At 36.7% G+C, this 25,760-nt stretch overlaps 2 protein-coding genes across 4 annotated transcripts; both read right to left on the bottom strand.

The window, feature by feature from the left end:
• Positions 1 to 255: 255 nt before the first annotated feature.
• On the bottom strand, positions 256 to 12,396 carry LOC139966424 (kelch-like protein 41). 3 transcript variants are annotated; one of them, XM_071969398.1, is made up of 2 exons: positions 12,141 to 12,396; positions 256 to 3,761 (listed from the first exon to the last, which is right to left on the bottom strand). In XM_071969398.1, exon 2 carries the CDS (start codon positions 3,714 to 3,716, stop codon positions 1,587 to 1,589), a length of 2,130 nt encoding a protein of 709 aa, XP_071825499.1. In that variant the 5' UTR covers positions 3,717 to 3,761; positions 12,141 to 12,396; the 3' UTR covers positions 256 to 1,586. The 3 variants fall into 3 exon arrangements, with proteins under 3 accessions (XP_071825499.1, XP_071825500.1, XP_071825498.1); XM_071969399.1 differs by lacking the exon at positions 12,141 to 12,396 and adding an exon at positions 11,786 to 11,987; XM_071969397.1 differs by lacking the exon at positions 12,141 to 12,396 and adding an exon at positions 11,597 to 11,758.
• Positions 12,397 to 15,389: 2,993 nt separating this feature from the next.
• On the bottom strand, positions 15,390 to 24,281 carry LOC139966425 (FAST kinase domain-containing protein 4-like). Its single transcript, XM_071969400.1, has 6 exons — positions 24,131 to 24,281; positions 20,802 to 22,107; positions 19,664 to 19,906; positions 19,096 to 19,213; positions 18,459 to 18,573; positions 15,390 to 17,375 (listed from the first exon to the last, which is right to left on the bottom strand). Exons 2-6 carry the CDS (start codon positions 22,063 to 22,065, stop codon positions 17,283 to 17,285), a joined length of 1,833 nt encoding a protein of 610 aa, XP_071825501.1. The 5' UTR covers positions 22,066 to 22,107; positions 24,131 to 24,281; the 3' UTR covers positions 15,390 to 17,282.
• Between the last annotated feature and the right edge of the window lie 1,479 nt (positions 24,282 to 25,760).

The raw sequence follows: 25,760 nt of genomic DNA on the forward strand, positions 1-25,760 counted from the left end.
ATCCCTCATTTACATAACTTTTAAACTAGGATATCTCCCATGCAAAAGGAACACGATATTTCTTAGCAGTTTGGGGTGGTTATTTTTCACAAAGATATGCCTATCTGTTATATAAAGATCAAGGGTTCGTTTTGTGTCTTCTTTAACGTTTTTGATATTTCACGTGGCAGATTGATTGAGCCCGTTTCTTGTGCGTTTACAAAAAAGGTAAGTGTACACGTATTAACCAACAACTGATGACATAAGAGAACAATCTTAAAATGATTCAGTCTGTAACATATTTTTTTTTTCAACAAAAAGCTGGAATAAAATTTCTCAAATATTTAAATTTACAGCATCTAGTATATTTATACACTATACTTTTAAATAACGTGTTTAACGCCTATGTTTTAAGGCCTATATTGAAAATGAAAATGACCTAATGAAAATCTACCAAAATAAGGTTCGTACAATCAATACGCAGAGACACGCTCTATCGAAACGTAATTTATATTTGGGAAACAGAAAAGCTAATACATTTCTACGCATCTGCTGCTTTGTGCAATTTTAAGTTCGTGCATAAAAAAATCGATCACTTTTGAATGTAAGATATTTAAATATGCATTTGAAAACTTGGTTGCACCTTACCTATTCCTAAGTGTCCCGAGTTTTCCCATGCAACATAATTCCAGACATGTAGAACAATGAGCGTTTATCATTAAATAGAACTGCAATACTATAGTGACTTCTCCACTCCAACCCACCCCTCGCCCCTCCAACTCCTCTCTCCACTCACTTTGTGTATGAGGAAATAGGCAGTCTAAGGTTGCTTTCCATCGATAATTTCGTAAAGTATCTCTATTACGGGTACTGTAATTTTTCACTATACTACACTTTCTCATGAAGTATTAAGAATACTTCCTTCATCGCATTTTTGGTAACGTCAATTTCCAATATGCAATGAATATACCAAAGATGCACGATAAGTTACCCACCCAAATGGCTACACAGCCATTTCCCTCATTCCATATGCATTATATTCATCTGTGAGCATACACTGACCTGTAACATCTGCCAAATTGTCCCCATTCGTGAGCCAAACGTCTCCCTATCCACTTTACCTATCCAACTCTTACACACAAGCAGCAGTGAAGCACTTAATGCACTGTTTCATATAGAAACAAACTAATCTCTATTACTCCATTATGCTCATTCGTTATTATTTCATTCTCAGAATATATAAATAAGATACTTATAAGCCGATGAATAAGAACTATGTAATATTGCCATCCTACATTCTCGCTAACACATTTTAATATTTTGTAATATTTTTTGATCATTTTATTAGATGAATATACGTTCAAATCGTTCATACTTTATGGTACATTTGCTGATTTGCTCGAACGAACCAAAATGTGATAGAGGCTTTTAACTATTGGCAAACTCCTTGAAGCTCATTTCATCTCATTTGATGTTGCTGTAATGTGACGATTTTTACAATGTCGAGAGTAATCGTCGGTGTTCGTTGTGTCATCGCTTTGTGTTTTGGTCACAGTTGTGAAGACAATTCATTATTAACCAGGATGAAGAGAGCTTCATCATTCAAGTCAGGAATCTTTCTTTGACATCCTTGCGACTATGCAGTAGAAAGGATGGCTGAGATTCGGCCATTCTCTCGAATCCTCTACCCACACATTCTTCTTCAAGTCAAGTTTGTGAGCCTTGCCTGTCTTACTGGCATCCGCGGTCGTAGTTTCAAGGCCATTCTCGCCACCGAAGACATACAATGTCCCATTATTCGAAACGACCTGATAGCTCATACGTCCTTCCGGGAGCTCTGGTCCAAACCGCCATTCGTTTTCGTCTGGGTTGTAAATCTCGACAGATTTCAACATGTTTTCTGGATCCTTGTCGTCCTTAGCCACATTGCCACCAATGACGTATATTTCACGGTTGAGTACCCCGACGCCAGCACACGATCTCGGTAAAATCATGCTAGCTACGGTCTCCCACGAATCTATACGTGGATTGTAACAGTGGACTGTGTCTAACGTCTGGTCGTTCGTTTCACCACCGATACAGTACAATCGACCAAGTACTGCTGCCGAACAGTGTTGCTTGATAGGCTTGGGTAAAGGTGCTATAAACCTCCACGAATTGGTAGCTGGGTCGTAACACTCCGCACTATCCAGAGCACCCTCAGCATTGCAACCTCCTGTGGCATACACGGTACCATCCATAGATGTCATGCTAAACAGCGATCGTTGCACATTCATCGACGACCTTGGCAGCCATTTTCTTTCAAAGTGATCGTAGAGAAAGATCCCGCCTCGTCGATAAGATGTGTACGTACGTCGACTGCTGCCGTACTCGGGAGGTTTTCGGCCAGCCACATATATATTATTTTCTCCGGTAACTGCGCATGCTGCAAACTCCATCATGTCCGGTAGTGCCTTGACACGATAGGTATCACTGTTCAGTGATGCTGCGATAGCCTCAGTATGATTGGCTAAAAACACAAACATATCACTAAAGGGCATCCCTTTACGGGTGACTGTGTTGATATTACTCAGGTCGAGGTCTTGCCTTCTTTCCCTCAGTACATGGTATTGGAGAGCGCGATCAATCATCTGCTGACATGAGCTGTTGCTAGACACGATGCGATCACGCTCAACCACGTCATGGATAAAGTATGGACTCGTTAAAGCAAACCGGACATTACGCAAAACATCAACGAGATCGTACTTTCTATTATCGATATCACCTCTTATCCATGTTAAGGCAGCTTCGTAGACGGTTTCCTCTCTGTCGACATTCAGGTCATCCTGAGAGAGAAGGTCGATAACCTTATCTTTGGAGAGACTTAAGAACTCCTCCTCCTTGAATACCTGGTTGAATCGATCACAAACCAGCTTCTTGGATTGTTCCTGGAGATTATTACAGTCATGAGCCGCAGCAAAGAAATATATACCGATGCAATTACCAACGGTCACATGATGTTCCAGGAATCGTGCACATGCGTCCCGAAGGTTGTTAATTTGAAACATGTTAACCGCTAGCATCAGTCCCTGTACGTTGTCCTCGTTGATTTCAATTTCAGCAGAATACGCGTACTCTAATATAAGTTTCATCGATGCTGCATCGATTCCACCGATCGAAATTCTGTCCTGATGACTCTCAACGAGTCCACTTGAAAACATGGCGTGAAAATATGGACTGCATGCAGCTAATGTCAAACGATGGCACTTGAATTCTTGGTCTTCAACTTCCAAGATAACATCAGTTAAAAGGTCGTCTTCCCACATTTTAAGCATCTCTTTTAATACAATTGATTTATGTTTTTCGTCTACAAACTTGTATTTGTCTGGGAAGCAACCCATTTCATCAGCTTTATCGGCAACTTTGCTGTCAGAATCTACACTATTGGCTGATACTAACTTTCCTTGTGATGATCCAGAACCTCGTTTGTCGTCCAATCCTTCGCTAAACTTTTCAAGGCTTGCCAAAACAGATGCCAACGACGCACTTGCGGATGAGGCGGAAGATGAGCCTTCCCTAGCCTCTCTATCTCTGGAACTCATGCTGGAGTAATTTGTGGAAAATGAAAAAGAAGCAGATGGAGAGCTAACGATCATGCTCCGTCTGTCACGTGGTCTGTAGCTAGGTACGGAGTAGTCACTGTCAAGGAGTGCTGCTGCTGCAGATCCATCCATGACCGACTTGGCGTTACGTCTCATCGGAGCCGGTGATCTGGTTCCGGAAGCTGATTTGTCTGGATCGGTCTAATGGAAGAATTGAAATAAAGTAACTGTTAGATTACTTTTGAATGAACGAACGTAGGTGTTTCGTTTAAAACATTACGAGCATATGCAGGGCTGATGAGAGGGGCTAAGGGTAAGGGGTGGGCAGAATGTGTTTATAGGCACATTCGAAAAGGATGCCTGAGGAAATATGGAAAACCCTGGGAAAAATATTGAATAAAGGATAAGGTCTTTTTATTTTCATGACATAAAGTTTTCATAATGGTCCCCGCTCGATGCGTCTGGCTAGAGGTCAGCTTTAAGTGCTTACTTATTCATCTTCGCCGCTATCTCTTGTCTTTGGTATACTAGTGTGATGACGACATATAATGCATTGATTAATTAATTATTAGTGATTGCCCGCAATGATATTTTTTATTCCATTGCAGGTAGACATAAATACCTCAAGCATTGTAGATATGCCCCTTTATAAACGTAACCATGGATGTATGATAGCTGGTCGAACCAGTGGAAATATAAACACCAACAAACCAATCAACCTGAAATGGATTTTAATCTGTGAAGGCAACTTATGAATAAGCACGTGTACTGACTGTTCATTTCAATTACAGTAAGAGGTATTTCTGATCACTGCTGCACGCCAGAGACCAGACATTGAAAATACGACTAAATATTTATATGAATGACGTGGTGCCGTTTTCAAAATTGCCAATATAAATATAAAAGAAAGGCAGACCGAAGGATTACTGGTCCCGTATTGACATCTATTATATCACTCCTGCAAATAAACATGATAATAATCATTCTCTATTTAGAGACGGCTATTTTTTATCAGGTTGTAACGTAGATAGGAAACTATGCAGGTTTATTTGTGGTACATTCCAACACTCTACATATTATGGGTTTTCATTCTGCGCAAGTGCGTTGCTATGGGTGAGAAGTCGCGCAATAGAATATAATAACGGATAGTTAGATTGTTACGATGAAAACATGAGCATAGACACGAGAAGGGCGGTGTCGGTATATGAGAAGGAATGCTAAAGGGGCATGTATGTGTTTATATTATCAAGAGTGGTTCATTATCAAATAGTATCACAAGGCTGTAAGTGATAGTAGACAAGCGAAGTGATACAAAGTTGAGCCATGAACAGACTGAGAGTGGTACATAGCTAAGGATCATACATCAGATACCATATACAAGGCCGGATCCAGGATTTTCAGGAGGGACGGTCCTGTGGTCAATTTAAATTTTACCCGTTTAAAAAGTGCATTCTGAGGTAGTTAAGATTATTTATAAATTAGGCCTTTAATTAGGTCTAATTGTTACTACTTTTTGTGAAGGGGGTAATGTTGACAAAGGAAGCAAAGCGGGGAAGGTTTTAAAACCTTCAATAGTCCTCATTGATGGTCTTCATCATGTCTGGTATTCAGACGAGCTGATCAATTTGTGACTGTTTAACTATAGATAGATGGCGTCCCAAATATGACAGCTCTCTGAAGGCTCTACAACATGTCATCTAGATAACTAAAACAAATGGTATTCGACCCTCTCAGTGACTCATTTTAATGCTGAATTCTTAAACTAGTTCATCCTGTTGACTATTGTTGCATAAAGGCATAACAGTTCAGTGTCCTTTCATTAGCAGTACGGTACGTCGTTAAACAGGGCAAAAGTACGATGCTGTCCATTGAGTTATAATATATTAATTATAGTATATGAATGAATACAATGATAGCAAGGATTGGTAATCTGTTTCGCATTTCCTTAACATCTTTTATCTTGGTGTAATGTACGTTCGTCGAGATGATCCATTTTAATGTATTTATCAGCTAAAATAATAAGTTTTGGGGATTTTCGTTTCTTTTTGTGTAGCATACATCGAGGCATAAGCTCTCTTTCAAAACATTGTAATTCGTTTCCCCGTGTACGTACACATTATTCTCACTTATAACTATATTGTAATAAATTGGAGGATATGAAGATCAAAATAAGGCAAATTAAATTAACTTCAATGTTCAAGTCACTTCTTGATATATAGTTGAAATAAATAAAATAAAATAACTTTGAGAATGTGGACCAAAGCACCCAGTTGGGGCATTTTGTTTCTATACTGTACGTTCATGTCCCGCTTCAAAGAACTCGTGCTGACAGTATGAGCATTATGAATAATATCATGTTTCTATCACATAAAGGTTAGGAATTGTCAATACGAGTGCTCTGAAGCATGATATGGGTGGACAGTTTAGAGAGGTATACGGTAATTGTCCCAACTGGCTTACCAAATATAATTCCTTGTCGCGACGAGAGATATATTCTGTCACACTGTTACTATAAACCAAAACATACATTATTATATGCCATCAGAATAATTATTATCACTTTGATGAATGACACAACCCAACAAAGGATTTAATGTAATCCGTGAGTCATATCCGGTACCAGCTTGAGAGAAGAATAAGAAACTGATAATCAGGGGCCAACAATGGGGTTGTATCGTGAGGTTTGAAGTGGGTAACCCAAGAAAAAAACAACATACACACACACACATACACACACAAATACCATATGATGCATCCAAACAAAATTTAATTAAGAAAACCACAGAAGGAGAATTAATGGAACTCAGAAATGTACAACCCCTATTAATTAGTATTCTTGATTTAATGTTTTTTGCATTTGGCTATATTATCAAAATAAAGATTTAAATACACGACTACACTTGATATAGATCATTCGAACTGTTCGACTGGTGTATCTCAATCTTGGGTAATATTCTAAGTGTCATACAACATACCCCCCCCCCCCCCCTCGCCCTCCTTGCTCCTAAAAAATACACAAGAAGGAAAATTAAAATGTCGTAATATTGATGGTATACTGGCACTAAGACTACTGACAGGTATAGTAGCGATGAAATGCCGCGAGAATTATCATTATACAGCTAACATTGTCTTCATTGCTGCAGTGTACGTTTGAACTCAATGTGATACTTTCCTCTCTACATGAATACCAGTGTTATCAATCATGTCATATCCAGATATGCAGAAGCGCTTGGGTCTTTTGCTGCACATGTTACACGTGTAAGCTACACTTGAAAATACTCCAAAACCAGTTAATGATTTATTTCTTCACTGGCAGTATACCTGTATAGTGATCGGCACTAACATCACCATTTTAATAATTATGATTATTTTAATATTATTAAATTAATCTGATAATTCCAAATGTTAGTCAGACAGTGGGGCGTTCATTTAAAACTGTGGATGTGCATGGCTTACCATTGATGTAACAAGTCATAGCAATTTATTTTATCTTTAATAAAACTGCAAGGAAAGTTTGGGCAAGAACGTGATTCGAACCAGTTACCACAGGATCAGTAGGCCTATAGCAACATCTTATTTTGCGAAATGTGTATATGTGATTTCTATGCCATGTATTCTTGGTGCATTAGCAGAAATACTTATCGATTCCTAGTTGTTACAGTTTCAAAATTATAGAAACAACCAAATTCATTCTCTTTTTCAACTTTACAAGGTATGAAGATCGGTTGATACCAAACATAACGACGCCATCTTCGAACAAAAATCAGCCACAATTACGTGCTTATTTCACTTTCAATTTGAGAACCGCCAGCATAGAATGTCACATGCAATATGTTTTAATGAGGGTATTCAATCCGGACAATCCAGCATAAACGATAGCTGCTATACTTTGTCCGACCAATGTTGAAACTCCAAGAAGCTAAAGAATTTAAAACATTTCACTTTAAGCCAGTTAGCACCACGGATATCGAGCTAATTATAACTTAGCCTCGCTATGTGTGACGTGAATCGTGTCTTTCCTGTGGTGTTGTTTTGATATTTATTAAAGTAATACGACGAAAATTAATTCTTGAGTGACAGACTATTTTACCAGTGAGTGGTACGACATTTGATACGAGGAGGGCAATTTGCGTGCAGCAGGGATCGGTTATCGTATTTTACAGTGTTGCATGTGTATAGCTGATGATGAGAGTATGTTTGGTATACGTTTAGCTATAGTAATGGTTTATATATATATATATATATATATATATATATATATATATATATATATATATATATATATATATATATATATATATATATATATATATATATATATATATATATATATATATATATATATATATATATATATATATATATATATATATATATATATATATATATATATATATATATATATGCTTAAGCACAAACAATGGTTATACGCAAAAGTAAAATTGTACGTAATACATTTGTAAGAGAAGTCGTAATGTTTTCTGGAGTTGCAACTATACCACTCTCTCCAACATAAACTAAAGGTATTAAACAGATGTCTGCAATAAAATAAGTTCTAGTGTACCGAATATTTCGGTTTAGGCCTATCAGGGAAAAGTTACCTTCATTGTATACAGCCTACAATTATATCTGATTAAATACACAATGACGTTTTCTATTTTGTAGTGAAAAGGTTCACAAAGTTAACTATCCAACTATGAAACGAAATAAGTCTTAAATGCTAAAGAAAAAGATCATATAAATATAGGTTATTTTAATAGTTTTTATAGTTTTTTTCTTCTGTAAACCTAAACTTGGTAAATCACAATTGTATATAATATAATTAACCATTTTTGAAGGAAACGTGTCCACTTCATGCAGTATACTTGGTACCCTGGAAAAATATGATGAAACAAAGCTCTGTACTTAAGGTAATATGAATTTGTAACCTACGTGTATGAATGTTATAAAATGTTTATTCATGGATGTCAGAAATTGCCTTGAACATAATTACAGATTCACGAATGCATATATCTGTGTATTTTGGTGGACAAATACAAACGATAAGTGGTACTTGTTTAGGCATTCATTATTTTAGGTTGAGTAGGTCTATATCTGCTTAAAAAATCAATTACGCAATAGGCTAGTAACGCAATTACACAAGGCTTTTGGCATACAGTTCATGATAAAAAAAATATATCTCGTAGCTCAATTACAATTGCGCCCAAACTTTACGTGAATATGCCGCTATTTTATATGATCATTGTAATAGAGAGTATTTAGAATACAATTATTAATTAAACTCTTGTCCTTTGGAGTAATTAGTGTATGAACAGAAACATTTAAAAAAGCTGGATATAAAACGTAAACTAAAGTGACTGAAAAAATCTCGGGGTATAGGGCTTGCGTACAAAAGCACTGTAAAAGAAACTTGTGTAAGTACTAAACTTGTGTGTTTACCACTTCAGATGCACACACGGTCACTTTAATAGTAACATATGTCAAATCAGAAGCAGCTAAGTGGCTAATGTTGTCGTTAGAGACACGGGTATATAGCTTTAACTCTTCGTCACGAATCAAAAGAATTTCGTCTACAATTTATCTCCGCGAGCAAACACTCTCGGAATGTTACGATGCCAAACATTGGGCAATCTATAGAGGCTTCATGTTGTGAAATGAAATAACGTAAGTAAAAACATTGTACTTGATAATAAACCTGAAACTCTCTTAATTTCGATCAACATTAACATCTATTCATTATAATGAAGGAATTAACTAAAGGCTAGTTTGTTCCGAAGTAAACATAATAAAATTTACTGTATGTGAACTCATTCTTATATTTTGGAGAAAGTCAATTGCGCAAAAATTTGGGATGTCAAATATGGAAACATACAGAACTGTCTTATTTATTATTTTTTTCTACAGATACAGTTAGCACCCCTGTTATACAGTTTACTATTTTACTGTTTAATTTAGGAAAAGTCACTTTGTATTACTTTCCATATATATTCTTAATGTAATCATTTCAATTTTCAAGAAAACTAAAAGAAGTTTTGGCTGTACTTACATATTATTGCGCAATAATTTCTTTCCAAAAACATGAATAAAATACACTGCATATATCTCAACAACAGCTTAAAGCTATGAAATTTGGAATTGGATCGAAAATTGTATCGTGTAGCAAGTTCTGAATTAATGTTTTTAATTCTCAAACTTTGATATCCCATTAGTTGTAATGAGATTTAATTTCAGAAGGATTTCTGTGAGAAATGAGAAAATAAATATCGCTATCTTAAAATTGAGTGGCTCGAGAAAATAAATCGCAGACTAACCACAGACTGCAATGTCTCTAGACTAAAATTTCTTCAATTTGCAACCCTTCAAGAAAGTACAATGAGTCAGAGTTTATATGGTGAGATGTTGCAATAGTTTGTTGATATCCATTGCGAAGGCCTCCGATGCATATGAAATATTTGATGACGTCAAAGAAATCGCGCGTAATATTCATAACAACCATCTTGACCCACCTTTAAACTTTAGTTACAAATACAAATTCATCAATGATGTTTCCTATAACGACGCAATGTCGAATTCTTGTGAATCGCAGGAGTGTCGCGTATGTGTCATTAACATTTAAAATAACATTTAACGTAACATTCAACATAGGGACGTTGAACTACTACTCCCTTTTAAAGGAAGCCTTTTATTTTGCCTGTAACAGTTCTCAAAATCAAAATCTTATTTGGAGCAATGATATATATAAATATTGAATTTTCAAATTTTATTCAAGTTTATTTCCTAGTTTAACCTATCACTTTACACCCAAAAGTGAATGGACAAAGATATATGGTATGTAAAACACGTGCATTATCAGCATGCTGACTGTGTTCCTTTTAAATTTATAAATTGTTTGACATTATCAATTCCTTTTCAAAAACTGAATGTGACTATAAAAACAAATACTGCAATTTCATTCAGGTGCATTAAAACATGCATTCATCGGAAGTAATTAAACAGTTTAGTATAATTTAACTAACAAAAGAAACAAACTAGTAATAAAGAAAAAAAACATATTAGCCAAAGAAAATCATTTAAGGTTCAACTCTATCCGTCAACTTAGCAATAACAATCTTATTTTCATATAATTGTGAGGAATTCCGACCAAGAGGCCAGACTCTCATAATGTAGAATGCTGTGCCGCTATATGTAACACCACCATGTTTCCAAATATTTACTTGATGATGTCCTTAATCAACTTGTTGGGCCCCTAATTTAGAATTTCTGGCCTCGAGTCTGTCAGGGGCGTTAGAGAAGGAAGGGGTGGGGGGTGGGCATGCGGACTAAACTGGCTAAAATATGATCTAGAATTATGTGTCACCATCGTTGTGCACGGTTTAAGACACCACTTCGAAAAAAATGATGTTTTCAAACAGCATTTTATTATTCCTTTGACTCATAAAACATATAAGCTGCAACTAAATGTCTGTAATTGTTTTCGTTTTAAAAGAGCTAACTGCCAAATAATTATCATCTCTGATTGATTACAGGAAAGAAATCTATAGATTTTACACTGTCTACTTATAGACGCCAGAAGCAGCTACTTATACCAAGTTTCTGAATATTAAATTTAAAGTTAAAACATGAGATAAATAAATACAAATAGGAATATGCGATATCATAATTGCAAAACCCTCATAATCCATTAAATACCTATAAATAATCATTCTATATGAAACATTTCAAGATACATAATTTGCGTAATATATTTTTTGTGTGTTTGGCTTCATTTTGCTTCGGTACACAACTTGTATGGCCCTTAAATCCCACATTACTAAGTGTATGAATTCATTCATGCTAATAACACAAAGTAGTACAAAACAGCAAATATTTTTTTTTCTCGGAACATTGAAGTTTTTTTATGTTATGATCAAGGGATTTGCTTCATTCCACTTTGCAATGTACAGTGACTAAAGGTCTTAGCATGTTTACGTCATGTTATTCTATCACCTAAGGCCGCATTCCAAGCAGATAAGTAAACATACAAAAATACATCTTACCATTGTAAAAAACGGATCTGATGGCCACGTTTGAGATTATCACTCAAGTAAAAGAAAACAAACAGCTGTTTTTCGAAAATACAAAAGTAAATTGGTAGTATATATGACCCACCGAGAACTCAGAATATGTCCTATGCGCTTAGGCTATACCAACTGAATGTAGGCAATGCATGAAAAGACAACTCTTACCGTGTAAATACATCTTCAAGGCGGTTACAAGAAAACAAAATAACAGAAACCTCTGGAAATGAATGATGTGAAGTTTTTTCAATGAAACCAGGCTACCAGAGATATAGCTAAAGTTTTCCACGCCTTTTTTCTCTTATGAATAGTGTGAATGGATTTATTTAGAACATCTGTCCGGGAAAGGTTACTTCTCGAAAAGGTCACGACTGCCTCTGACGTCACATAAACCCCACAGATATGCATGGTTTACATCTTCGTGATAATTGAAACCTTGTAAATCAAAACATATCGTTCATTACCTTGATACAGCAAAGACGAAGTTAACCTTTAAGCAAATTAAAAGTATAGGGATACTTACATCGTGCAACGAATTCTTGTTTCTTATACACTGCAGAGGTCGTCAGCTACGTCTTGACTGAGAGAACAAACCTAGCTATACAGCATCGAATTGGTTAACTACCCCCGATTCCAAAGCCACAAAAATGATGTATAAAAAGTAGTTAATCACCCCTTAAGCATTTGTGTGTGAGTTTGACTCGTAACTGAGGAATCTGTATTGTATATTTCGTTACCATGATACCTCTATACCCATTGTACGTACTACTACACGGGATCACTTGGCAAGCGGGATTTCATAATTGTGAATTGTTCGTCAGCCATGAAGTTAATTTGGGAGCTGCCAACGGTATACCTACGTCACTACCGAGGCATCTCCATCCTCCATGGGAGAGATTGCTGGAATGTGACTCTTGACCAAAAATGGATCGCAGGAATGGCGGGGCTTTTGATGTGTCATGGAGTTGTTGAATATGCATGATATGGGATGAAATTGATGATGATGTTTTATATTGTTATCAAACGAAGCAGTCTAGAACGAATAAACCGCATTTATTAATGAATATTGTAGTCTATTGGTTACAGGTAATCTGTCGTTAGTAATCACTGACTTCATTCTACAAGCTGACAAGGAGCTCAACTACATGATAAGAATGAAAAAAAGGGCAGTGGAGCCGGGGCACAGAAGGAACGCGTGCGCCCATCTCCCTTTCCCCGAGATTTTTGTGAAAACCTCAAGTGCCTCTTTTAATAAATAAGAGTGCCCCTTTTTGTAATAATAGGTACTTTTTCATTTATGAAAAAGTGCCTTTTCATTATTTAGAAAGTACCCTATCGTTGGAGAATTATATAAGAAAAGAGGAGATAAAAGGTACCTGCTGCTGAAAATGTTAAGAATCAATTGAAAATAAAAGTACCCTTTTCAACAACTTCCGAATACTTGAATTTTTGGCACGGAGTGTACAGAGGATTGGCTTGGGCATCAAAGAGGATTGAGATAATTTAGTGGTTTGCCGCTTCAAAATAAAATTCATGTTTCACTTGCCTTCAATTTATTAATGGTCTGAACTCAGTGGCGGCGGAACCGGGGGGGGGCTTGGGGGGCTCAGCCCCCCAATAAAAAAGTTGAGGGGCAAATGCATGATAAGCCCCCCCCCCCCCAATATTTACCAAGGCTCCGAAACGTGCATCTGCCCATTTTTCAATGCATACTTGTCGATCTGTCCGATGCACACGTTACTATATAGGTGTAATAATTTAAGTAGTAATTGCTGGGGGATCCTGGTCCCTCGGCCCGTCCCCTGGCTATAGACGACATTGTCACCCCAACCGCGTCTTCACGTCCCGTGAAAAGTGGAAACAGTGGGTGTGAGTACCGCTAAGCGTAACACAACTTCGTCTTAGGCCAATGACTTGCCTCATTTCAGCCAGTTCTCCAACATCCCCTTACTTAGTGGCGGAGCGTCCATATATACAGTCAGGGGGCGGATCCCCCCCCCCCCCTCCTGACGGACTCAAATGGACTGCTGGCGCCCTTTTCAGCTTTTCACTATTTTTAACTTATTCGCGATTATTGACTATTTTATTGCGCTCTCATATACCTATTGACATTTGTCATATTCTGTTGGTGTAAGTTTTCCGACAAAATGGCGACGACACCTATTTATTTTCCGTTTATCTGCAAATTAGCAAGGCCCGGAAAGGGTCATTTCCTGCAATCTAGGGAGTAACTTTACTCAAAAATTGTCTGTACGCTCCGCGCCAACCTGTGGTGGCGCTCCGCTTAGATAGTGTCGAAAGCGCCCCTACAGACCATTCTTGCTCCCCCCCCTGACCAATACCCCTAGCTCCGCCACTGCCCTTACTACACTCAAAAACGTCTTTGCGAGTACACTACGAGTAATAGCTACTCTCTTAAAACACCATCGAATATACAAATTACAATGTTTTTACAGACTTTTACGTGCAATCTGAGAAATTGCAGGCTTGAGACCCATATTTTAGGGCTAGGTATTCGCAGCATAAAACACTCGGGAAGTGCCGTTTCCGGCCATCTGGGGGTTTGAAAAAACCCAACATTTTCTTGTACGCTCCGCGCCAACCGATGGTGGCGCTCCGCTTAGATAGTCTCCACACATTAGCCCCCCCCCCCCCCCAATAATTTTTCCGTTCCGCCGCGCCTGTCTGAACTCCCCCTATTTTGTGCCTACGGAGGGGAAGTTATTGCATAATAAAATATGCATTGTACCACCTTTATCGGCCTGTTAAGTCACTATTGTAACGTTATACTTGATACGTTGTTATTATAATCTATACTGTAGAGTTTTTATTTTCATATGATCTGTTTGTTTACTCTTTTACCTTGCCATTCTTCTTTGTACTAACTTCATATTTTCAAAGCTTTTTAGCTGTTCTTTAGAGGAGAGAGGTAGAGGGGAGAGAGGAGAGAGGGGAGTGAGAGGTGGGGTGAAAGGGGGAGAGGGGTTGTCAAGTGCTTGTGTGATTTTCAATGAGATAAGAAAATAAATTATGATTACCAAACTCAAAACTTGTAACACATTCAGCTGATATTTACCGTCCAACCACCATTTTATACTTGCATTATAAAATAAACACCTGCATGTGAGTTTCGCACCTTCGGTGCTCTAGTTTATTGCATGACAATGCGAATACATTGCAATCTCTGACATATATTTTACCGGGGTTTCTCCATATTTCCCGGGCCCTTAATCGACACACTTACCCTCTCTTTCGTAGAGTTTGAGGAAAGGAATCCCCTATGGTTCAAACCCTCTAAACTATTTCCAAACACAGTGGAGCGCTAACTTGTACCATGTATGAATAAGGGAAAGTCAAGGGTAACGTTATCTGCAGATTGACCAACTATTTTACAAGTTTCTTATATTAAGATGGGGTAGGGGTGCGATGGTGTCTTTAAAAGTAAGATGCGGTAATAATATTCGAGTTTAGCTTTCATTAACTTCTTTTCGCATGGACATCAACAAGATTTGCATTTTTGGAAGTTTAAATTAATATATGTAGTCCAAAGATTATAATTAGCAGTGCATGAGGAGGGCATTGCATCTTTAAAAACCTTTCATTTTCCTTGGTATTGTTGAAAGCATTGCGCATGGTAAGTCTCTTCAGGAAATAATATCTTCCTTTATCTCGATATCACCAAATAGAAAAATACCAAACTTGAGTAAATTTATCACTTAAAGCACAAAAATTAAGTTGAACATGTTGAAATAACAGCAAACAGAATATTGTTGATGACACCTAAATTTGTATTCGTCGACATTTTCTTCATCTTTTTCATCAATGCACAGAATTAAATAGTTAAAATATGTTGTGTTCTTATCCAGATTACAGAACTCTAGAATTATTGTTCAATATTCTTATTATTACATCAGCGACTTTGTAGCAACTTTCATGGGAATGAAAAAGAACTATATAATGCAAGTTCTTTAACCTGAAAAAAAAAGATTCATTCAAAGAAAATGTTGAAGCTATGAGATTTAACAAGAGTTCAAATTTTTGTATTTTCCAAATATTAAAGTCATACAATTATAATTGTAACTTTCCAGATTCATGAACTTCACATAACTTACATTTAGTATCGATTCTGTGAGATAAGTTACACGGATATGAAAATGCGGTCCACCAAGCTAAGATCGCATTTTGAAATGATCACTTTGAATTCAAATAAAATACGAAGATTCACAAGATTAGGTATCTAGCTACTTTCATTTGCAGAAAAGAAATCTGAAAAGTGAAAAAAAGTTATTCCAATAACTAGCAACAATAAAACCATTCAAAGAAACATTTATGAAGGCCCAAGATATGATTAACATACTAAGATTTTTTCTGAATAGGAAGTTTGATAGATATGAGGGATTGTTTGTCCATGACTTTGCTTATTTTTCTTCTTCCTAAAGATCATATTATAGTGGTGTTGGAATCGTATATCACCTTGCAGCAGAACAATAATCCAATCATCACACTTAATTTCTCAAGTACCTACTACTCATGTACGATACAACATTGACAACAGGGATGTGTATACAAGGACTAGAACATATATATAACATTTGAATCAAATCCTCTCCGAGTTTAAACTTTACAGAGGCATGTTTTCAAGTGCAATTGCTGATGTTGTTCACTTTTGGTTCTCTAGCAGAAGGGTTTCCTTTCATATCACAAATGATAAGTAGACAATGCATTGACCATAGTTTTTCCGATTGAGACTAGCAATATTTCATATTTGATTTCTCAGAAAAAGATGACAGCTAGTCAGCAAATCAAGCACCTTTTACTACTGTGTGTGATCTTTCTATGTTGATAGAATCTAAAGAACACTTTATGCAAGTAATTTTTATTGCAAAGCAATGAAAATGTCCTCATTGTTTCAATTTATTTCATTGAATCAACCTTTCCAATTAATTAAAATTCAGTTCAGAACTGATATTACTGTCACCTTGCATCACAAATTGTCAAATTGAATTTTAATTACAATTAACTGGTGAAAGTGTCTTCATACAAACTTGCTCTTCCAATTTCCACTGATTGTAGCAGACGACATATGACATAAGGATACGCCACTGATACGCCGGTGCTACTGAGATCTCGGCATTGGAACAAACCCAGTGTGTCTGTTTTTTGCAATCTTACTTCTTAGGCAATCTCTCTGTTTGTATGATATCCTTCTAATATTATTGTAATATTTTCGACTCTGTCGTGTATCTTTAAACTTTTGTTCTACTATGCTGTATTTTTGTACTCATTTTGTTTTCTTGTAAAGCGTATTGAGATCGTTGGTATAATGTGCTACATAAATAAGTATTATTATTTTTATTATTATTAATACAACAAATCCAAAACCTGCAAAAGTCAAATTAGTCTTGTGACAAATACGGCACATGTCTGCTGGTTTTACAAGCCATGATTTGGAAACATCTTAAACTGGCTTGAATTATATAAGGTTTGGAAGCAAGTGGCTGTTTACCTCTAGCAAATCTGGAGATGAAAGCTGTCTAACCCCAATAGTCAGGTATGTCCCAAACAACAATGTGACACTAATAATTGTATTAAGAAACTCTGTTTGATATTTGGTTAATCTCTGGCATCTCTGCATCCCTAAATGCTTGGTGAAATATGTCACATCTCATTTCAAAGTGATAAATCCATCCATCTTCTCTTTAAGATATTCCACTCTTTTGGTCTCTGTCTTCAGATTACTCCATTCTTCAAATGAGATCTGAAGAAATAATCAAAAACTCAAAACATTTTCTATTTGTTTTTCAACAAACAATGTATGGAAAATGTAGGAAAAAAGATATGGAAAATATCATATAAAGCGTAATAAATTGTTTTTGAAGGTCGTAAGGGAGCCCGCAAAGTTTACAAAAGAACTTTCACCACAACATTTATGAAGAGAGACCTACGAATAAATTATTCAAATTCATGGTGATGGGATGGTGATGTGAGGGGCAGTTTGGGGTGTGAAGAGAGGAAAAGTGGTGTGTGAAACGAGGCAGGTTTAAACTTTGTGGTATTATGTGAAGGGGTTTGGCTTGTGAAAAGGGGTTGGTCTGCAGAGACACAATCAATCTCCTTGCCTTTTTTTTTTTTTTTTTTACAAACAACAAACATGTGCAAGTTACTCGCAAGTAGCAGGAGTAACTTGGGAGTAACTTGAGTGTTACAAGCAAAATTAACTCACAAATGCAATATTACTCTAACTTTTCAAACACAATATTCCATAGGAAACCACATAGCTATTGCCTAGAGGACCTGTACCAAGGTTTATGGTGTCAATACAATGCTTTAGGAGTCACATGGAAAATGATATAAAACCTTTTAAATCAAAGTAGGGTTTTTTATAACATCCTCATAGCTATATTCCATATTCCACGTACACAAAAACATTATCTTTTCATCAAGAAAACTTGAAGCATCCTCTAATTTGTAGGCATTTACGGCTCCAGCTGTTAATCATATGCTGGGTCTACTGCCACACATTATCAACTACATGACATACAGTATCAAGGGAAGTACTGTACCTAAAAACTACATGATGTAATCCTATTATTATTAACTTAAGTAATACATTGAAAATAGCCAGATGTAAAGAGGGAGGATATAGTCTTGAAATTTTGTTCAAAGTTTGATTTTTCATTTTCTCAATCTTCGTTGCAGATTGAAAATCTACCGCAGCATGATTCTGTGTATAGTGCAAAATCAATGGAATTAGCCTATCAAGATTGGTATCATTTGGTCTGGTTTTATAAATGAAATGCGGCTTTAAAAGGAATGGGTATCTTTTATTGGTCTTCTTTACCTGCACAACACGATATTTGAGAGACTGGAGCTGTCGCACCATTAATTGCCTTCGGCCCATTACCTCAGAGCTGCCGTAGAGATAGCTGTTAGGTCCATTAACAACTACTGCCACTCTGAAAGGTAAAAGATCAGTATTCACATATAAGTTAATATCAATTCATAAGTAAACATAAGTAAACACTGAACAAAGATCAGCTTTTGGAATCAAAAGAATCTCCAAAGGAGAATACACTGTCATGCCTTGCTTAAAATCTCAGGCTTCAAATAAAAGCTCTACTGAGTCTGTTTTGGAAAACATTTATATCAATTTCCGCAAACATGGATTCAACTGGAAGCAAGGGTAAAGCTGTAACAAAGGACTTAAGACATACAATTATAAATCACCACAGATTAAACCAAATATTACTGATACTATTGTAAAAAAAAAAAATTCAACTATATTTCATCACAGATTAAACCAAATATTACAGACACCATTGTTGTACCTGAAATTTAGTTCATATAACTTGAAATTTTGTTTGAAGGCATACAAGCATGTACTACTTTACCGTGTTATCCTACCCAGTTACTACCATCCTTGTGTGACACAATATACAACATTTGGTAGGCTTGCAACTAACTGCTGTTGAACTCACCGTACTGCAGTTTCAGGTAGATCTTTACACAAGGGGCTGTGGTCTCTTGAAGCACTAGAGATATTGTAATCGAGCTTAGAGAATGGTACACCATCTTTGTCAACAGCAATCATTGCATCTAGGAGGCAACAAGAAAGGAGAAATCAGCAAAATATGCAAGTTTAACATTTTCACTTGGAAGAATATATCCATTTAATACATACCAAATGTCTTCTTAGCTATATGTCACCTAGTGAAATTGATAATTGTGAAGATTAAAAAATTCAAAACATATCATAATTTTACAAATAATGATTCAATGAATCAAAATGGAAAACCAAGACACATTTCTGATCATAAATATTAGTCATTTCAAATATATAAATGAAACACAAATCTTGCTTTGCTTGACATCACAAACATGCAGGTAATGATTGCAATTTGAAGGAAGCATGCTAAACAGTGCAGTATCACCTTTTTTAGTTTCTACATGAAGCACCTTTGTAAACATCTTACAGAGGGTTAACTTAAATTGTCTTGATTCCACCGAAACTGTCACAAGGGCAGTTTATGAGTATTAGAAGCTTACCTATCACGTAGCCTGCATCCAGTTCAACATGAGACACAAAATATTTGTCATTCCCAAGAGCTGCTTCTAGCCTCCCTACGACGTCTCGATGTAGATTGCTTTTGGTAGTAGTCTCGATTTTGGGATACCGTGCAAGATCTTCCGACAAGAAAGGTCCTTTGTAACCAGGGCATTCTAATTTAGCATAGGTATTCAGCTGGAGCAGCTTCAGCTGTAACGGAATGTGTCTTGTCTCACTAGAACCTGTAGATTAGTTGGAGTATTTAAAACACATGTGTGATATTGAGAAACATTATAAGACAAAACTCCCTCCTCTCAAGTAATAACAATATACTGTAGCTCTTGGGATTATCTGCTTTACAAAGTAATCATCCCAGGAACAGTTTAGTGACATTCACAATTTGCATTGCAGATTTTGAAGGCCCTTAGCCCTGTCCCATATAAAATACTAGGGTTTTGTACTTAAATACAAAACCTGCTATTAATTTTGCACTTGTATAGCAATTTGCCCATTTTGTATAGCATGCTGTGATGCAGTACAAGAGAAACTATTCACTGATCATATAGCAATGTACTTTACAAAGTTTGAGAATCGCGCAGCTGGCCCTAGCCTAGGATTGTGGTTATGTCTATGACATTTAATTATGAAGGAACAAGTAGTATATAATCGATATTTCAAATCAATTGACAAAGAATGAATCTTCAAGAAAAGTTTGATGAGTGTCCTGTATCAAGTTTAATAGTCTCTTCTATTTATATAACATGGCATTGGTAGCACTTATGGGGCTTCACACTTGAGAAGGATTGGGTGGGGAGGTGAAGGGAAGGGAAAGAGGAGGTTTGGTGAGCCTTGTGGAACAGAGCATTGTATTACATAGCAACAGACAATGTGAATGTAGTTTTATTTTGAATGTAAAATTCTTCAGGATAATTGGTAGTAAGAAATAAATCTTAAGCAAGCAAATTGTTGAAACCATTGGAAGAAGAAATGAGAAGCTCTTAGACTGCATGATGACAGAGCTATCTCTCATCAAGTAGTTGTTGATCTCTATTATAATATTGTGAGGCTTCTTTAGATCTTACTTTGGGCCAAATCCTCCTTACTGTTTGTTTTGGTACAGTATGTTAAATTACTCACCCATTATTTCATCAACACTTTTGGTTGCCAACAGTTTTTTCATTTGTTCCGCAGGACAAGCATTGAACACTGCTAGGGCCAAGCAAACTTCCATTTGCTCAAAGAAACTCAGTGAGTCAAACTCAAAGACTAGTCTCTTCACTAGCTGTGTGGGTGGTTTCAAATTAAGGACACTCATTCCAAAAGCAATCGTCTGAAGTTCAGACACTTTGAACTCTGTCATGTGACTACTCAGGTGTTCAATGATTGCATCAAATAACTCCATCTCTGGCATATGAAGGAGCCCAAAACACTTGACGATTGCAGCTACTTGTCTGCTAGAACATTCCCTGAGGTGTTCTTTGCAAAAAGATGCTACCTCTTTGCAGAGCACATAATTCTGAAACTTTGATATCCTCATATTATTCAGCAATCTAAGGAGCTGAAAGACCTCCCACTGGCTTCGCTGTTCCTCTACCTGGTAAGATACTGATCGTAAAACCAGAAAAGATCTACGGGCAGATGATACGAAGTAACTGGAGATGTCTACTAAGTCCTGAAAAGAAAAATCATCAATTAGCTCAAGTGTCTTATCCTCGAGTTTCTCCACGAATGATGGAGAAAGGTGAAGTGATGTTTTGAGGAGCCGTTTCAGGACAAATGGATTGTTCATCTCCTTCCATCTCAGCTCCAGAACCCTCAATGCTTCTTGGGCGAGCAACGCTGAGCCTGGATGTCCGGAGAGGAGCCTGGTGTTACAGACAAGCAGAGCAAGATGACGTACAGCCACTCCTCTCAATCGTTGACGACACTCCTTCTCCAGAAGTCTTACTGTAGGAGTTTCCACTTGCTGAAGCTTTAATATATTTATGATTGAGTTCACCAGGCTCTCTGAAGTTAACTTTGTCAAATCGGTTTCAATTGTGCCAAGTAAAGAAACGAATCTTTCATCAGAAGACAAGTCACTTTGCTCTGCATTTGAGAAAAGATTAGAATTTCTTAATGCACTAAGGGCTATGGATGCTTGATTTCCATTCAGCTCATTCGTATGTACAAATGCCAGGATGTCCTCAAATTTCTGAGCAGACTTCAACTGGGATATGACATTGGAAGCAACATCATCTCTTTTCACTCTACTACCTTCAGCTGTTGAAGAAGATGACATTTGTCGAACTTGAGATAAGTGCGAGTCCCCACAGCATGATGAGGCTTCAGAAAGTCCTCTCTGATGAAGTCTTAGAGCTCTGAAGGTTGGGCGAATGATTCTCAAGGCTCTCTCCATCATTAACTTGACATCCCTTTGCTTTCATGTAACAGCTCTCAATCACTAAAACAAAGATAACAAATGACAAACATTTATCTTACCATAGTTTATAGGGTTAAACATTTATCATACATGTATCACTACTGTATATAAGATTGGTTTTTCCGTTGTTAAATAAACATGGCAAAGTGCAAAGTTTAAAATGGCTCAAGCAAAAAGAGAAGTATGTGGTTCATACAAGATACACAAGAGTCATTTCATGAATAGTAAGATCTTTTAGCTGTCCAAAAAATGAAAAGTTTTACCTACTGTACTATCCTCAACACACAGGTCTTTCATCGAACATTTCAGCAAACAATCTTACTGTACCTTCTATGCACAACTGTAAGTACTAATCCAAGACCCTTTATTTCCATTTCAAGTTTAACATAAAATTACTTCCTATTAGAGAGAGATATTGTTACAATGATGGTCTCCCTTTACCATATATACTGTACATGTATTATTACTTGTGTATCATGAACTGTGTATCTCAATTAACCCACAACCTGCAAAGTGCAGTGTTGGATACAATAAATTGTGCAGAGCTGCTAAAATATGTGGAATTCTTGACAGCCTCTCAAGGACTACCTGTAAAGTTCTTTCTTACATCTTCGCTTTGAAGTTTTCATTCCACTAAACTGTACTGTAAACATAATTGAACCTGCATTTACACATTATACATGTACCCTACACTGATTGATAAAAGTAATTGCCAGAGAGACAGTCATAAAATATATACCTTTGCTAAAACCAGCTTCAAAAATAACTCTTGGGTTGCAGACTCCAAAATCCTTTACCATAGTGTCTAGAGCTATATTCTGATTGGTCAGGTAACTGCCTGGGTAATAGACACAATCCTATTTAATAATTTTACTGCCAAGGCCTTGAGACTAAAATAGATTTTAGTTTGCAGACTATGAGTTAAGAATTGATCCAGTCGCTTCAAGGCCATCAATTCACAAATAGATACAGTATTTTTGCTTGGGTTTGGTTTCCATTTGCAAGACATTTTACTTTCTTGCTGTCATAATTTTCTCTAGGTTTGCATTGGGGCATGTCCAAAGGTGGAGTTGGGGGGGGGGAGGTGGTATTGGCCCCCCACTTCTCATGATCAATCAGGAAAAATGGTTCAGTCAGGAGATTTGTTGCTTTCAGCCAGGGAAGAATAAGACTTCTATGGGGGCACTGTACATGCCCCTCTTTTCATCCTCACATAAAGTATTTATTATCTCAGCCTTGTATAAAGTGACTTACTGTACCTATATCTAATTTATTCTCTAAATATGCCTCAGAATGCACCAATTGACACTTACAGTATTAGTTTTCTGTGGGATCATGGCCAGACCCTCTACATGATCTGGTCTATAAAGTTTCAGGACCCTAACTAAATCAGTTGGGAGGATTTTGTAATATTTATTTCCATAATGTTGGGTTCAGAGAGCTCATCATTAAATCGATCTATCTAAGTTATTGTCTAAGTATGCATCAGAATGCACCATTTGAAGTCTAATTTGTTGGGTGCAGTGGGTGGATTTCCCCAGATTCCCTTCATAGGGAAGTAAGCTTCAAAAGTTCAATGACCCCAGGTTACATGCCCTCATGCCCTAACAACTACGAATTGAAAAAAGAAAAAGAAAAATAGGCCAAGGCTAGGGCTCCCACATTGAATTCACTACCAACTTAGGCTAGATTAGAAATGATCCAGATAACTTCTTTTTTCTCCTTTTTTCCTTATTTTGCGATGCTTACTTACAAGTATGCCTACATACAAGCTTACTTATTTACATTACAAGCGATGCTTGCAAGTTATTTTCAATTGCTACTAACCATCTGCACAGATGTACCCAAACCTCACTTAACTGTAGTGTTAGGCTACAATTGGCCTAGGCTAGATTCTCGCCACAATAGTCGGAGTCCTCCCCAACAGGCAGAGTTACAAAACTTACATAAGTGACCGTTCGCATACAATAAAGCTGATGAAAACATAAATAATAAGATTACTTTAAAATAACGATGAGGTTGATATTCCTTACAAATCTCTTACCTAACAATATCTGTCGCCACAATCATACGTCGATAAATCGAACGACCATAGACTTTCACATATGCAACATTTGTGGGCTCGGTAGCACTCAACTTCTTTGCCAACTATATCAAAATTCTACACACCTCCACAGTATTTGAACAGGGAGGACAACATGAACGAAAATACAACACGAATGGCTGAGAACACTGGGATTGGTTTGGGGTTGGAGTAGTACGGGTAGGCTAGAGGGGTATTCATTGTGTCTGGTCTGTAGCATTATAACTGTTATTATTCTCACAGTCTTTTTTCCGTAATAGTAACAGAAAAGAGAAGTGTAATTAATATATATATTATAATTTGGGAAATTCATCCGGGAACAACGATTGTGCTCCTTCATATAACTCAGATTTTCATAGTTTATGCGTTACCTCAAGTAATACATGAATCAACAAATCAAATAGGCCTACATAAATGTGGTTTGGGAGGGCAAGAGTAACTCGGCACCGGCTTTGTTAATTGAACGTTATTTTAACAGTTGGAACATTTGCCAAACCTGTGTTGGGTGAACCCTCGCTTAGTTGATATTACCGTAGTTTCGAATTGATCCAAAATAAGTTCATCTTTGTGCTTCGTAACATCTGAAAGATGTCACGTGATAATATAGACTGTTAATTATATCACTGAAATGGCAAACGGAATACAGTATGTACGTATTGTTATATGACATAAATTGACAGGAAGCGATTGTTGCACATTGAACCTCAAGAAGAGCAAAACTTGTCAATACCGGATAATTGTGATGCATTTATCTTGTTTTCCGATTACGTATACATTCCTGTTATGTCGATAGCTATATATATATATATATATATATATATATAACAGCTGCCGTGGTGCAGCGGTTAATTGTGCTCTGTACTTGCAGCGATTACCAATTGTCCACTTATTTCAGGTATCAAATTTAGGGACATCGAGGTGAAATTGTTTCAGCATGCCGCGATGACACAACGTTCTTTGTGTACAGTCCACCATTACCAGTATGTATTCTTTATTTAATGTGTTTAGACTATATCAATATGCATCTGGTTCCAAGTACAACCTAGACAAAACCGAGCCTTTAGTTTTGGGGAATTCCCAAATTAATTGTCATGACTTCGACTTCCCCGTCAGAAACGACTACATTGAAGATGTTGGGGTTGCCATTGGCAACAACAGAGTTTTGATAGAAACTGTTAATTGGAAAGATAGGTGAATAAGTGCAGTTTATTACTACGTCGCAGGAAGGGCCGTGACTTATCTTTCAGATGTAAATCGATTGTTATTAATTCAATAGTTATTTCTAGACTTGTTTATCTCATCACTGCTCTTCCAACCCCTGACTGGGTTATTACGACTATGCGTGAGAGTATTTTAGATTTTATTTGGCGCGGCAAGAAGAGTCCCATGAAATAATTCACTCTATTGTTACCGTATGAGAAAGGAGGTCTTAATTTAAGAGATATAGAAATTGTTCGTGATGCCATTAGAATTAAATTCATAAGTAAATTGTTAAATGGTACATTAAACATTAATCTTAAGAAACTAATGTTTATACTGTTTGAATCACTACGAAAACATGAACCTTAATGTGAGTATTTCCCAGATGATT

Source organism: Apostichopus japonicus, chromosome 4 (genome assembly GCF_037975245.1).
Source record: "Apostichopus japonicus isolate 1M-3 chromosome 4, ASM3797524v1, whole genome shotgun sequence".
Taxonomy (NCBI): domain Eukaryota; kingdom Metazoa; phylum Echinodermata; class Holothuroidea; order Aspidochirotida; family Stichopodidae; genus Apostichopus; species Apostichopus japonicus.